The 15,811-nt window shown below is 39.5% G+C and overlaps 1 protein-coding gene across 1 annotated transcript; it reads left to right on the top strand.

Moving 5' to 3' along the window:
- Positions 1-3,601: 3,601 nt before the first annotated feature.
- LOC110041355 (uncharacterized) lies at positions 3,602-7,131 on the top strand. The gene is made up of 3 exons (XM_020746633.2): positions 3,602-3,768; positions 5,147-5,440; positions 5,823-7,131. Exons 1-3 carry the CDS (start codon positions 3,687-3,689, stop codon positions 6,503-6,505), a joined length of 1,059 nt encoding a protein of 352 aa, XP_020602292.2. The 5' UTR covers positions 3,602-3,686; the 3' UTR covers positions 6,506-7,131.
- Positions 7,132-15,811: the final 8,680 nt, after the last annotated feature.

Below are 15,811 nucleotides of genomic sequence, written 5' to 3'. Positions count from 1 at the left end.
CTTGGTCTATTTAAGTAACAGCTGTGGCAACTGTCCGCTACTATTTGTCCAAACTCTGACAACTTCGACAACTGCTTCGAATCCATAATAAACAATTCGGTCCTCGGATAAGCAATGCCAATGCAATGGTTTAACAGATCGACTAGCCGAGGTCCGTTTTCATATCTCGACTTTTCAGCTGACATAATCGAACTCTAAATTTTCTTTAAAAAATTTTTAAAAAAATTTCGTCGTAAGATGCAACATATCAGTATGTAACTTCCAAACCAGGGTTATATAAACTCCAGATAACTGCTATCCCTTTTCCGGGTTATGGCTTGTATTTTGCGCTTGGCGTTCGGCCTCAGATCTGCCTTGTCGCATTTAACCTGAATATAGTTGTTCCCGTCAAAGAATGAACAACGCTACCCAGCAGACTAATCACCAACAAGTGTTAACAAAACCAACTATACTATTCGCTGCGCATTGATTTATCCGGTAGATAGCATTTCTATAAAACCGCGACAGGTTACACCAGCATGACCATGAAAATTCACTCAACTTGTCGAAACTTGAGACATTCTGTCGTAGCTCTAGGTTACCGGAGCTGAACTTCATCCCTAACTCGTCGAATGAGAAACCAAAAACAATCGGGAAAAGAAAATTTCTGCGCAATCACTGAGTCTCGCCCCTAGTGTTTGCGTGACGACTTTTTCTCTTGTTGCGCCTACGTAGGCGGACAGCTCACTCTGAGTCGCTTTGCGGTGTACTCCCGACCTTTTATGACTGAAGCTCAAACTAGCTCGACTCGACTTTTAAAACAATTGAACGCTACCAGAATTTGCCTAGGAGAAAATTAATAGTCCTAAGGGACTGTGCAATAATTACCTGGATGGTGGGGGAGGGGGGACTGGGAAATGGGTAAAATATGCCCCAAAACTAAGTCATAGCAAAAATTAATTTCAGCCTCCCCCCCCCCCCCCCTCACACAATGATGATATTAAGGCTAACCCCACCTCCCCTGAAAAAGTCTCCTCCCATTGCTTCCCTCGTATCTAGTTTACTTGTTGGAGTTCTTCCTCCGTTACAAACATCACTTCAAATGACTCTTCGACGCATGTCGAAGAGTTATTTGAAGAGTCATCAGAATCACTGGACTCTGAGCTTGTCTGTCGTCTTCGCATGAATTGGGAGATTCCTCATCTTCTACAGCATCTCTGGCACTAAGGTTCCCGCGTACGTGGGTGCGAATTCGATCAATCAACTCAGCCTTGCTTCCACTTATCGGAAGATCTTCTTGCTTTAGATACATTTTCAGCTGCTTGTTGGCAAGCGCTTTTACATCTTTTTCAATTGTCTAAGAAATAAGCGGAAAAGTGTTCCTTTCTCTTACTCTTTTTTTGGCTTTTGCATCGAGGAACTCACGGTGCTGTACATAACTTTTACATTCAGTCCCGTCCACGTTGTACTGGGAGCATACCTCTTGCAAAGACCTTCAGAAGAGCTCAATTCACTCATACAGTGTTTTATTTACCATACTTTAAATTTGTATTGCTATTAAAATTTCAGTTGGGTTTTTCATTCTGTTAACTTATGATGCCATGTGTGCTAACATTGGCATCTTTCTTTTTCATCGAATAACATTATAGCGCTACTTTTGCAACTTTTAATTAAAGTTTCCTGTTTTATTAAATCCTACTGCAAATAAAGTAGCACTGTTTTAACATAAAGAACAGAGGCATTCCTTTCCTACTGCATGACAGATAAAAAAAAGCAACAGTACATAGATCAGAACACCTTAGAGTTGATAAATTTGCAAGTTTTATTCCAATGTTAGTATTTATATTTGAACTCTAATAACTCTTCCACTACTTTTCCAGTTTGCAAAAAGGAATGAAAAAGTAATGCTCTTCCCTGTATGCATTAAATTTTACATCCAACCCCCCCTCTCTCTTGCTGTCATTTTCTCCTATGCCCCCCTTCTAATTTTCCAACCCCCCCCCCCCCTCTTCAGGTAATTATTGCACAGTCCTTAATAAATTAAGTGCAATTATATCCCTTTAAAGATGAGTCATTTCTAAACATTTCACTTTTTGAAAACTTTGCTCTAGTCTCCTATGAAAACGATTGTGACCCGTCTTTTGCTTCAATTATAGCATCCCCTCAGCTGCAGGCAAGTTTTACTAACATAACGGAACTAAAAGCATTTTGCATTGCGCCATGACAGCTAAGTGCGTTTCAAAGTTATTTAGCTAATAGTATCTATAACAAAATTCTCTATCGTGATTGGCTCTCTGCGCGCCTATTAATCACGCAATCATAACAATTACAATTTCCTCAAATGTGATTGGTGCATAAACTGGTGTATTTTACTCTAATTGATCTGCAAAGTTGTAATCGGACAGTTTAATCGGACAGTTGACTGTAATCGGACACCTGTAATCGGACAGTTACATGAGCCAATCATTTTAAGTCCTCTCTACTAAATCCACCAATCACAACATTGATTACAATCACTATAGTAACCAATTCAAGAGACTGACTTTGTAAAATTGTGGAGGTGACTGCTCCGGTGACTGTTTTGAAAGAAACTTAACAGCCATTTTGCAAGCTAGTCTCCATATTTTTAATCATGACATTTAGAAATGACAATTAAAAGCTCTTTTTCAAATGAAACTTTCACTTTTGTTGGAAATTGTAATGGTTATGATTAATTGGTAACAGGACATCGTGTCGTCCAATTCAGTAATCATACTTGTAATTAACAAATCGGACTCCCGCATCGCGGTCGTCCGATTTTGTTATCACTTGTATGATTACAGATCGAATTGGACTCGCAGTCCTATTACCATTACTAATCGGCATGCGATCACGTGAGTGTCCAGGTTACAGGTATCCAATTGAATTTTTCGTAATCGGATACCTGTAATTAGATACCCACGTGATTCGTACGTCAATTACGCGCGCTTTAATGGCTTCTTTCGCGATGTTTCACACAGTTTTCAAAACTCACTGAAAATACGTTTTCAAAAGACATTTTTAATTCCGAAATTTGTTACAGATACGATTAATTAGCAATTGGACTTCGTTTCGAACAATTCAGGGAGTAATCGTGCTCGTAATTTAAAATTGGCCTCGCGCTCGTCCGATTTTGAAATTACTCGCGCGATTACTCCCTAAATTGTACTCCACTAGGTCCAATTACTATTACTAATTACGAAATCATCTTTTAAATGATAGAGTTTTAATTCCTTATGCCAAGCGGTTTGTTCTTTAGATCAAATCTTCACGTCGAGGGTGGGGCGGACTGAAACATGGGTTTCAAGCAAGGAAAAGAACCAACAACAAAATTAGCTAAAGAAATTTGCTTTGATCAGCCATTTCTACACCACCAGAATCATTTTCTAACTTCGTTCGTTAGCCAAAATCGAGAAAACGCACAGGCTTTCTTTACTAAGATGACTACATCTTTATGTCTTTAATACCACTTGATTCCCTTCAATGAATCTCACTACATCGTTCACGCTTCAAGTAAATTGACTAGTGGGAGAACACGATACTTGGCTTTTTAAAAGCTTATATCAACACGATGTTGTAAGGGTCTTATAGTGGCCCCGTTAGTTTCTCATTGAAATTCCATGACATAACAAACGTTGTTAATAAGAACAAACGTCTCGATTCTTAGCACTTTCAAACCCTGCACAGTGATGGAAGGAAAAGTTTTAATTTTCATTGTCGCTGCCGCTGTAGTGCCTACAGCTGTATTCTCGAAGGACACTTGTGGAGAAAGTAAGTGCTAGCTTGTAAACAAAGTTTTTTTAAAGATGTTGATAGATAAGGGCGAACCTACAAATATTTACTGCAAACTCTGTGCGCGTTAGCAGGTTTACCAACTCCTCATTTCTGTGATAAATCAAACTCTGCTATCCTTATTTATTCCCTTGACTATTAATTAAACCCTGTTAATAAACTGCTCGACCTCGAGATAACAACCGAAAACAGTTGATAAATTAGGTGAGCTATTTTTCACGAGAAACGTTTCCCTTGGTTTTGTTTTAACTTTACCGAAGTGAAATTTTTAATCTTGTAAACACAATAGCAAACCTCAGTAAATGGCGGCAAAATCAAAGTGAGCCAACCTAGGTCGACAGTTAAATTAAAGGCCTCATCAGGCATGGCTTAGCTCAGTAACCGAGGAAAAGTAGACGTTCTCGTAAATACCGGTAAACATCTAAGTACCCGGGTTCCGCGGCAGATGCCGGCAGGTTTTTGCGGGAAGAGGCTCAGCAAGAAATCAAAATTTTCTTTCTACTATTCATCTACAAAGCTTTACATTTATGGAGAGTTTGGCTCGACATCGCTCAGCTCCCTGCAAACTGGCAACGACCTGCGTTCGGCAATGGAGTAGAGTCGAATTTTATAATTTTCAATAATTTCTGTGCAACATTGCAGCACTTGCTTTCCGTGAAAACCTAAAACCGTCCGTTGTATGCGGCCCACTTTAGTTAATTAGTTCCGTGTAAACAGCTTCTCTAATAATTACAGTTTAGCTACGAAACCTCGGTAAGCAGTAACCGTAGTGAACATCTCTCGTGAAAACACGGCATAAGAGGGGAAGCTAGAGTAACCTAATACCTTTGAACAGCTAATATCTCCAACATAAATTGTTGTGTGTGACCTGCGGGAAAAAAGTCCATTCCCCTTCTCTAAACCCTATATGATATTGATTCCTTTTTGGAAAAATATAACGGCAAAATCGGCATAATTTGCAAAATCTTTTGTCGTTTTCCTATAACGTAAAAAAAGAAACACTTTTACAATGCGACTCACCTAGCGTCGCGTAGCCTAAATCTCCGCACAGAGACAGAATCGCAATTGAAGCAAATTTCTTAAAAGAAAAGTCGAAAGTTAGCAAATTTCCTGGCTTCTGTGAAAATAGAACAAATGTCAAGAGATCCCTCCTTGCTTAAGGAAATAGCAGTAATATAGTCTTTGTCTCGCCGAACGGCCACCTGGACCGGGCACCAGTGAGCTGGATTACAGCTTTCCCGGCCCACTTTCACTTTGTAGCCTTCGTTTTATCTCACCAAATCAAATGTAATTTACTTTGTCAATGCCTTTTATTGATTGAATTTTTCATTTTATTTTTCACTTTTTCATTTACAAGAATCCCCACGTAAATGGAAGAGAGTTCGCAGAATGCTGTGGGGCGACCGCGTCTCCCCATTTTTCGCAGGAAACAAGCGTCCCACGGGCCTTTCGAGGATCGCTACTAGTGGAAGGGAAATACAACAGAAGCTACCTAGCGATCCTGCTAAAAAGCCTCCTTATTTTGTGTCGTGTTTTGATCTGGATGAAAACACCGCTTTCTATTCAGCGTACAAAGTTACTCCTGAGCAAGCCAAAGACCTTGGAAAGTTTAGCCTGAACGACGTCAAAGTTTACGGCTGGAGGAATACAGGTATTTCCTGTGAAGGTTTTCTTAAGGCCCTGGTCAAGCAGATTCGTAAGTAGTTGCAAAAAGTCGCAAGTTGAACTTACGTAGAGACTTGCGTTGGGTGGCCAATAATGGTAATAATGTGGTTTTGCATGCGAGGCTCTCGAACTAGTTGTTTAATCAAATGGTGCGTCAAATGACGATTTTGACGTAATTTCCTAATTTCATTTTTCTTTGATATAAAAGGATATTTTGCCAAAAAAATCTATCCAGTAACTTTTCTTATTACCTAGCCTATCTACCATAAAAATATGAGCGAAATCGAATATTCGACCCTTGCCGGGAAATTAAGAATTTGTCTGATTTTAACAGGCAGGCACTCTTAACGTCGTATTTACGTTCACAGATGTCCGTGGCCTGGACGACGCCTACTCTGCTGCAATTACGGACACGAGTGGAAGTCCGCTAAGCCGAGGCCACATGAACCCCGTGACGCTGAATACGTTCGACAAAAGTTTCATGAACGCTACATTCACTCTTTCCAACGCAGTACCACAGTTTGAGACATCTAAAAACGGCCCCTGGCGCGCATTTGAGACGCGAATACGTAATTACGCTAAGAATACGTGTGGTCCTCGAGGTGGAACCCTGTATCTTCTGACAGGAAAATCTGACTACGGACTGCGCTTTCAAGCCGGCAGTCCCGTGCAGGACGTTACCACAGCTTTGCCTTATCCCAAGGAAAATTTTCCTAAAAATGTAAAACTTGTCACTCCTCGTGCTGTGTGGACAGCAGCCTGCTGTATCTGGGCAGAACCCGACAAGTTTTTAGGAAAATTGTGGGCAGCGAAGAAAGCGGAGTCCTTTGCGGTCATGAGCAACAACATGGATGACAGTGTCTTGTTGCATCAGACGGAGATGAGTGTGTCTCAGCTAGAGAAACTCCTTAGACCACCACTCTTGAAGGAGGTAAATTTGTTTCCAGGGAATGAAAAATGTCGACGCGCTGAGAATGATATAACACTAGAGACCTTTAGATTTGACTACGAATACCAGATTGAGTACGATTTTCGAATTTCAAACCAGTGACATTTCCAGAGTCCTCGCTGTCCATGTTGGTTTTAGGTAGAGAGGGTAGCTCATGGGATGAGATGGATATGTGATTTGATGATGTGAAACCTGCAAACTAGAATTATGAAGTCGTTCTCGTACTCGATCTCGTACTTTTCTCAGATCTTAAGTCCCCTGCTGCCTTTATCAGTTTGGACCAGTTTGGGAGCACTTGGTTTGCCAACCTTGAAGAACCCGTTTTAAAAAGAGCACGTGAGATGATATATACTTGAAGGACATAAAAGAACGGTTCCTCAAGGAATCAGTGCACACTTTCCATATTTACTAGAATATTTAGCCCTGTTTATATCGTCATCAGGCATGTTCCCAGGAATGGCGTAACCCATAATTCCTATTATATAATGTACTCATCCCATAAGATTCTTAAAAGCAGTTTTTTTCGAAACACATTTTAGAATAAAAACTAGAGATAACACCGACGTTTCGATCGCCCTGAGATCATTTCCAAGTTGTAGAAAAAGCGAATACATATATAAGTACAAATTGAATTAGGGCGTGAGAATGTCCAACGATAAAATATGTAAATACAAGCGCTGAAATGTAAGTGTTAAAATAATAAAATACTATAAAAACTATATAAATAACTTGGCACCGATTGAATCTGACTGTTTGGTTCACAGCAAGTTTGCACGTAAGTAGACACAAATTTTTCAGTCACCGTTTGGCCACCCAACCCAAGTCAATAGAAGTTGAATGTAATCCATTCGTTACTATAGCAACCTTTTAGCCAATGAAATACAGGATACCGCAGCGCGGCACTAAGCCCATAGCCTTGAAATGGACTTTTTCTTGCGGCTGGCGTGTACATACTTGCGAGGAAACTTGCGAGTCCTTTTGGCCACCCAACGCAAGTCCCTACGGAAGTTCAACTTGCGGCTATTTGCAATTACTTGCGAGTCTGTTTGACCAAGGCTTAAGAAAACTTTCACAGGAAATACCTGGAGTTCTACAGCTGTTAAAGGAAAACGGAAGACTAGCAGTCGTATTTTATATGGGAGCTTAAAACTATTAAATAGCTTAGATTTGTAGTAAAAAGCAAAAAAACGTGAATTTTGCCTTTCGAAAGTGACGAAAAGAGTCCTAAACCCGTGGTCATTTTTCAAAATTGAACGTTCGCCGATGATTTTAGACATCTTCACTTCCGGTTACTTCCATAAAAGGAATGTTGTGTCGTCACTACGCACATGCATTTTTTAATGTCAACAAAATTTGTGAAGAATCGATCTTGAGTCGAACCTGCATTTAGCTTGCATTATGTCTGAGATCGAACCTTATTCTTTTGAACCTATGAGTGTGTATGCGAGTGTTGTGCGAACTGGGAAGTGCAACAAGCTAGAGAAAGGATGTTTATGCTGCAAGGAGATTGAGGAAGCCGTAAAAAGAATACAAGTTGAGGTGAATATGACTTTTGTATTCAGCAGATGTCGATTATTTTGGCACTAGGAAGCTAATAAACAGCCATGGACTCGGTGGGAAGAAAGTGTTGTTTGATTTATTTCATTGATTTCGTATTTTGTCGTGGCGTGAGTGCCAGGCTCACATGGCAGCGAAATGGTTGCGATATAACCTGTTTATATTATTTTGGTTCAGACAAAGATGCAGCTCAACCGACTTCTAGATGTATAACACAGCACCCTCTCTTTCAAACGATTTGTTTCCAAAGTGAAGTCTTAGAGATCGCTATCGTGGGTTTGTGTCAAGTGCGCGGAATGAGAGCACCAAGAGAACTAAATAACATGAAAGCTTATGTATACAAATGGTCACAAACAATTTGCCAGCTGTGAGATTTATTTCGAGCGTTTCGTTGAGCTCAGTTAATCCTCCAACATAGGATTCAATTATGCACAAACGTACTATTTCAAGCTCTACAGTGCCATATATAATTCGATGTGACGAAAATCTCAGTTAAAACGTAGTACTTGAAATTCGCGTGTTTTTTTCATGTGCGCAGTGACGTCATGCTGTGCGCCCAAGCCTTCAACATGGCTTCCAAAATGGCGGACGTTCACATTGTTCAGGTACGGAGCTTTCCGCTGTTACAATCAGGTTAAAAAGTTAATTCACATCCTAAAACATAGCGATTTGATTACGACGTATCATGGGCTTTCGTAAGAACGACTTTCTAAAAAATCGGTTTTCGTCTTCCGTTCTCCTTTAACATTGATGTCGTTCCAGCTAAACTTTCCAAGATCTTTGGCCTGCTCAGGAGTAACTTTGTACGCGGAATAGAAGGGTAGTTGTCATCCAGATCAAAACACGGCACAAAATAAGGAGGCTTTTTTAGCAGGATCGTTAGGTAGCTTCTGTTGTATTTCCCTTCCACGAGTAGCGATCCTCGAGAGACCCGTGGGACGCTTGTTTCCTATGAAAAATGGGGGGACGGGGTCGCCCCACAACATTGTGAGAACTCTCTCCCATTTACGTGGGGATTCTTGTAAATGAAAAAGAGAAAAAAAAAGAAAAAAATTGAATCAATAAAAGGCATTGACATAGTAAATGAAATATGATTTGCTGAGATAAAACTAAGGCTACAAAGTGAAACTGGGAAAGCTGTAACACAACTCACTGGTGCCCGTTCAGGTGGCCGTTCGGCGGGACAAGATATCGCTGCTATTTCTTTAGCGCGGAGGGTTCTACTGTTAACCTTTGTTCTGTTTTCCCACAAGGCAGGAAATTTCCTAACTTTCCCCTTTTCTTTTAAAAAATTTGTTGAATTGCGATTTTATCTCTGTACAAAATTTAGGCTACGCAAAGTGACTCACATTGTAAAAGTGTTTCTTTTATGCGTTATAGGAAAATGACAAAAGATTTTGCAAATTATGTCAATTTTGCAGATTTTGCGGTTAACATATTTTCCCTAACAGGATTTAATATTGATGTCGTAAAGGGCTTAGAGAAGGGGAATGGACTTTTTCACACAGTGGAAAGAAAAATTAGGTTACGCTAGCTTCCTATATTCATCAACTGTTGTCGGTTGTTATCTCGAGGCCGAGGAGTTGATAGGGTTTAATTAATAGACAAGAGGATAAATACAGCAGAGTTGGACTTAAATTAGAAGTTGGTAAACCTACTAACGCGCAGAGAGTTTGCAGTAAATATTTGTAGGTTCGTTCTTATCTATCAACGTCTTAAAAAAAACTCTGTTTATAAGCTAGCACTTGCGCTTACTTTCTCCAGAAGACAGCGGTAGGTACTACAACGGCAGCGACAATGAAAATTAAAACTTTTCTTCCCATTTCTGTGCAGCCTTTGAAAGTTGTTGTTAATAATGTCATGGAATTTCAGTAAAACAAGCGGGCCAATCTAAGAACCATACGACATCGTGTTGCTATTAACTTTTAAAAGAACGAGTATCGTGTTCTCCCAGAAGTCAATTTACTTGTAGTGTGAAAGATTTAGTGAAAATCATTCAAGGGAATCACATAGTATTAAAAGCATAAAGATATAGCCATAATCTTAGTCAAGAAAGCCTCAGGCTTTTCTCGATTTGGTTAAGGTACGAAATCACAAAGTAATAAAATGTAAAAATGGCTGATCAAAGCAAAACGTTTTGGGCCACCGTTTTATTAGTTGCCACTTTTCAATTTAAATAACATTATTATACAATTGAATTGGTCATTTGTTTAGATAGTTTTTAGAAAATCTTTCCTAGGTCTTATCTCCTCGTTCAAACCGGTGATTGTTAATAATCACATTTTATCTAACGTGTAGAGAAAAATAGTTTTCTATCTGAAATGATTTCTTTTTATTAATAATATTAAAGAATGTTCGTAAACAAGCATTTAATTTCTCATTCTTGTTGAGTGTAGAAATAATAACTTCAACCGCGTGAAGATGAGTTTTTGTCAATGACTCAGGTATACATTGAAAGAGAAATCGGGTTTTCAGGAGTCAAAACTGCAAAGAGGAAAATGTTAAAAATTAAAGGATCACAAAGATTAAGACAACGGTAAAATTGCTAAAATTCACATGATCCTAAAAGCGTGACATATTCTTTATGAGAAGTCAGTATTTGAATCACAAGCGAATCTAACATTAGCTCGTTAGGGCGGGGGTATCATGTTCTCCCAAAAGTTAAATGCTTTTAGGTTAATTACAGTTAATTAGTTAATTAAGGCTTTGACAAATTGTCATATGGAGAGAAGAAACGGAGTTTAAAATATGTAGCCTGTAATTAACAATTAGATTATGAGCTCGAGATTTCTATGAGGTAATAGTTGATGAGGCCGAAGGCAGCAGCAGTAGCAGCAGTAGCAGCAGTAGCAGGAGCAGCAGGAGCAGCAGGAGCAGCAGGAGCAGCAGGAGCAGCAGGAGCAGCAGGAGTAGCAGGAGTAGCAGCAGGAGTAGCAGCAGTAGCAGCAGGAGTAGCAGGAGGAGTAGCAGCAGGAGTAGCAGGAGTAGCAGGGGGAGCAGGAGGAACAGGAGGAGCAGCAGGAGGAGCAGCAGGAGTAGCTGGAGTAGCAGCAGTAGCAGCAGCAGTAGCAGCAGCAGTAGCAGCAGCAGTAGCCGCAGGAGCAGCAGCAGCAGGAGGAGGAATAGCAGCAGCAGGAGTAACAGCAGCAGGAGAAGCAGCAGCAGCAGCGACGGCAGCGGTAGCGGTAGTGGTAGCGGTAGTGGCCCTCGAAATAGACACAAAAAGAAAATTGATTAAAATCACTATGTACAACTTCTAAATATGACTAATTTACAATAGGTAATTTGTAAAAATGTAAAACTGCTAGATACTAATAAATGATTGAGTAGTAAATTATTTTTTAAAATTGATTTAAAAAGTGATCCTTTAAAATGCTTGGTGCTTAGACTACGCTTAAGATCGCCATTTAGCTTGTTCCATTCTTCGATTGCTCTTACGGTGAACGTCCAGCCACCTTCCGTGCATCTCTTGTAGCGAGGACAGCTTAAATTTAGATCAGTTATAGTATCTAGTTGTTTTATTATGGATGTCAGAGTTTTTGAACTATCGGTCTGATTGTTGCCCCTTGGAAATTTGATGTTCTTAAAACTAGCATATTTACCCTCGAAGCTTCACTTCTCGGGCAAATATTTGTTTTAAGAACATCAAATTTTTCTCCCAGCCAAACTTGCTTTATTAGCCCATCTGAATTACGGTAATCCGAGTAGAGGCTATTATAAATTTCTAAATTACAGATGCTTGTTGCATGCAAATTATAAAGAAAATCTAATGACTAGATTTTCTACAAATAAACAGAACCGATTTTAAAGGCCTGTTTCTATTTATTCATGTTGCCATGGCAACGGCACATACGTCAGCTTAACTATCAAAAAACCAAAGCTTGTGTTGTGAACTTCCTTGCTGCCATTTATGGCGACCGACGGATCAAGGGTTTTAGAGAAAAAGGTGAATGAAACACATGTATCAAAAACTGTGTTCAGCCACCTTAATGCCTTTGGTCAAGCTAAAAACAGTTGACGAAATGAGTAACGAACGACCAGGCGAACGACAAAAAGGGAAAAGACTCTTTTCACCCGACTTGATCATCAGAATATATCAGTTATGAATTAAATCGATCAGTCCAAATAAATCCACGTTTTCTTAAATGATAAAATACCGCAGAAACTTCCCAATGAGCCTCAAAGCACCCTCTCTTTCAAACGATTTGTTTCCAAAGTGAAGTCTTAGAGATCGCTATCGTGGGTTTGTGTCAAGTGCGCGGAATGAGAGCACCAAGAGAACTAAATAACATGAAAGCTTATGTATACAAATGGTCACAAACAATTTGCCAGCTGTGAGATTTATTTCGAGCGTTTCGTTGAGCTCAGTTAATCCTCCAACATAGGATTCAATTATGCACAAACGTACTATTTCAAGCTCTACAGTGCCATATATAATTCGATGTGACGAAAATCTCAGTTAAAACGTAGTACTTGAAATTCGCGTGTTTTTTTCATGTGCGCAGTGACGTCATGCTGTGCGCCCAAGCCTTCAACATGGCTTCCAAAATGGCGGACGTTCACATTGTTCAGGTACGGAGCTTTCCGCTGTTACAATCAGGTTAAAAAGTTAATTCACATCCTAAAACATAGCGATTTGATTACGACGTATCATGGGCTTTCGTAAGAACGACTTTCTAAAAAATCGGTTTTCGTCTTCCGTTCTCCTTTAACATTGATGTCGTTCCAGCTAAACTTTCCAAGATCTTTGGCCTGCTCAGGAGTAACTTTGTACGCGGAATAGAAGGGTAGTTGTCATCCAGATCAAAACACGGCACAAAATAAGGAGGCTTTTTTAGCAGGATCGTTAGGTAGCTTCTGTTGTATTTCCCTTCCACGAGTAGCGATCCTCGAGAGACCCGTGGGACGCTTGTTTCCTATGAAAAATGGGGGGACGGGGTCGCCCCACAACATTGTGAGAACTCTCTCCCATTTACGTGGGGATTCTTGTAAATGAAAAAGAGAAAAAAAAAGAAAAAAATTGAATCAATAAAAGGCATTGACATAGTAAATGAAATATGATTTGCTGAGATAAAACTAAGGCTACAAAGTGAAACTGGGAAAGCTGTAACACAACTCACTGGTGCCCGTTCAGGTGGCCGTTCGGCGGGACAAGATATCGCTGCTATTTCTTTAGCGCGGAGGGTTCTACTGTTAACCTTTGTTCTGTTTTCCCACAAGGCAGGAAATTTCCTAACTTTCCCCTTTTCTTTTAAAAAATTTGTTGAATTGCGATTTTATCTCTGTACAAAATTTAGGCTACGCAAAGTGACTCACATTGTAAAAGTGTTTCTTTTATGCGTTATAGGAAAATGACAAAAGATTTTGCAAATTATGTCAATTTTGCAGATTTTGCGGTTAACATATTTTCCCTAACAGGATTTAATATTGATGTCGTAAAGGGCTTAGAGAAGGGGAATGGACTTTTTCACACAGTGGAAAGAAAAATTAGGTTACGCTAGCTTCCTATATTCATCAACTGTTGTCGGTTGTTATCTCGAGGCCGAGGAGTTGATAGGGTTTAATTAATAGACAAGAGGATAAATACAGCAGAGTTGGACTTAAATTAGAAGTTGGTAAACCTACTAACGCGCAGAGAGTTTGCAGTAAATATTTGTAGGTTCGTTCTTATCTATCAACGTCTTAAAAAAAACTCTGTTTATAAGCTAGCACTTGCGCTTACTTTCTCCAGAAGACAGCGGTAGGTACTACAACGGCAGCGACAATGAAAATTAAAACTTTTCTTCCCATTTCTGTGCAGCCTTTGAAAGTTGTTGTTAATAATGTCATGGAATTTCAGTAAAACAAGCGGGCCAATCTAAGAACCATACGACATCGTGTTGCTATTAACTTTTAAAAGAACGAGTATCGTGTTCTCCCAGAAGTCAATTTACTTGTAGTGTGAAAGATTTAGTGAAAATCATTCAAGGGAATCACATAGTATTAAAAGCATAAAGATATAGCCATAATCTTAGTCAAGAAAGCCTCAGGCTTTTCTCGATTTGGTTAAGGTACGAAATCACAAAGTAATAAAATGTAAAAATGGCTGATCAAAGCAAAACGTTTTGGGCCACCGTTTTATTAGTTGCCACTTTTCAATTTAAATAACATTATTATACAATTGAATTGGTCATTTGTTTAGATAGTTTTTAGAAAATCTTTCCTAGGTCTTATCTCCTCGTTCAAACCGGTGATTGTTAATAATCACATTTTATCTAACGTGTAGAGAAAAATAGTTTTCTATCTGAAATGATTTCTTTTTATTAATAATATTAAAGAATGTTCGTAAACAAGCATTTAATTTCTCATTCTTGTTGAGTGTAGAAATAATAACTTCAACCGCGTGAAGATGAGTTTTTGTCAATGACTCAGGTATACATTGAAAGAGAAATCGGGTTTTCAGGAGTCAAAACTGCAAAGAGGAAAATGTTAAAAATTAAAGGATCACAAAGATTAAGACAACGGTAAAATTGCTAAAATTCACATGATCCTAAAAGCGTGACATATTCTTTATGAGAAGTCAGTATTTGAATCACAAGCGAATCTAACATTAGCTCGTTAGGGCGAGGGTATCATGTTCTCCCAAAAGTTAAATGCTTTTAGGTTAATTACAGTTAATTAGTTAATTAAGGCTTTGACAAATTGTCATATGGAGAGAAGAAACGGAGTTTAAAATATGTAGCCTGTAATTAACAATTAGATTATGAGCTCGAGATTTCTATGAGGTAATAGTTGATGAGGCCGAAGGCAGCAGCAGTAGCAGCAGTAGCAGCAGTAGCAGGAGCAGCAGGAGCAGCAGGAGCAGCAGGAGCAGCAGGAGCAGCAGGAGCAGCAGGAGTAGCAGGAGTAGCAGCAGGAGTAGCAGCAGTAGCAGCAGGAGTAGCAGGAGGAGTAGCAGGAGGAGTAGCAGGAGTAGCAGGGGGAGCAGGAGGAACAGGAGGAGCAGCAGGAGGAGCAGCAGGAGTAGCTGGAGTAGCAGCAGTAGCAGCAGCAGTAGCAGCAGCAGTAGCAGCAGCAGTAGCCGCAGGAGCAGCAGCAGCAGGAGGAGGAATAGCAGCAGCAGGAGTAACAGCAGCAGGAGAAGCAGCAGCAGCAGCGACGGCAGCGGTAGCGGTAGTGGTAGCGGTAGTGGCCCTCGAAATAGACACAAAAAGAAAATTGATTAAAATCACTATGTACAACTTCTAAATATGACTAATTTACAATAGGTAATTTGTAAAAATGTAAAACTGCTAGATACTAATAAATGATTGAGTAGTAAATTATTTTTTAAAATTGATTTAAAAAGTGATCCTTTAAAATGCTTGGTGCTTAGACTACGCTTAAGATCGCCATTTAGCTTGTTCCATTCTTCGATTGCTCTTACGGTGAACGTCCAGCCACCTTCCGTGCATCTCTTGTAGCGAGGACAGCTTAAATTTAGATCAGTTATAGTATCTAGTTGTTTTATTATGGATGTCAGAGTTTTTGAACTATCGGTCTGATTGTTGCCCCTTGGAAATTTGATGTTCTTAAAACTAGCATATTTACCCTCGAAGCTTCACTTCTCGGGCAAATATTTGTTTTAAGAACATCAAATTTTTCTCCCAGCCAAACTTGCTTTATTAGCCCATCTGAATTACGGTAATCCGAGTAGAGGCTATTATAAATTTCTAAATTACAGATGCTTGTTGCATGCAAATTATAAAGAAAATCTAATGACTAGATTTTCTACAAATAAACAGAACCGATTTTAAAGGCCTGTTTCTATTTATTCATGTTGCCATGGCAACGGCACATACGTCAGCTTAACTATCAAAAAACCAAAGCTTG

This window comes from Orbicella faveolata, unplaced genomic scaffold, assembly GCF_042242905.1.
Source record: "Orbicella faveolata isolate gen_17 unplaced genomic scaffold, um_ofav_v1 contig_36, whole genome shotgun sequence".
Taxonomy (NCBI): Eukaryota; Metazoa; Cnidaria; class Anthozoa; order Scleractinia; family Merulinidae; genus Orbicella; species Orbicella faveolata.
The sequence above is the reverse complement of the archived record's forward strand: the minus strand, read 5'-3'. Positions and strand labels throughout refer to the sequence as shown.

What these genes read in the sequence shown, in the direction of transcription:
- LOC110041355 (XM_020746633.2), top strand. Translation starts at nt 3,687, where the DNA reads ATGGAAGGAAAAGTTTTAATTTTCATTGTCGCTGCCGCTGTAGTGCCT. An exon ending in GAAGGACACTTGTGGAGAAA is followed by an intron (nt 3,769 to 5,146) that starts GTAAGTGCTAGC and finishes TTCATTTACAAG; the next exon opens with AATCCCCACGTAAATGGAAG. An exon ending in TTACGGCTGGAGGAATACAG is followed by an intron (nt 5,441 to 5,822) that starts GTATTTCCTGTG and finishes TTACGTTCACAG; the next exon opens with ATGTCCGTGGCCTGGACGAC.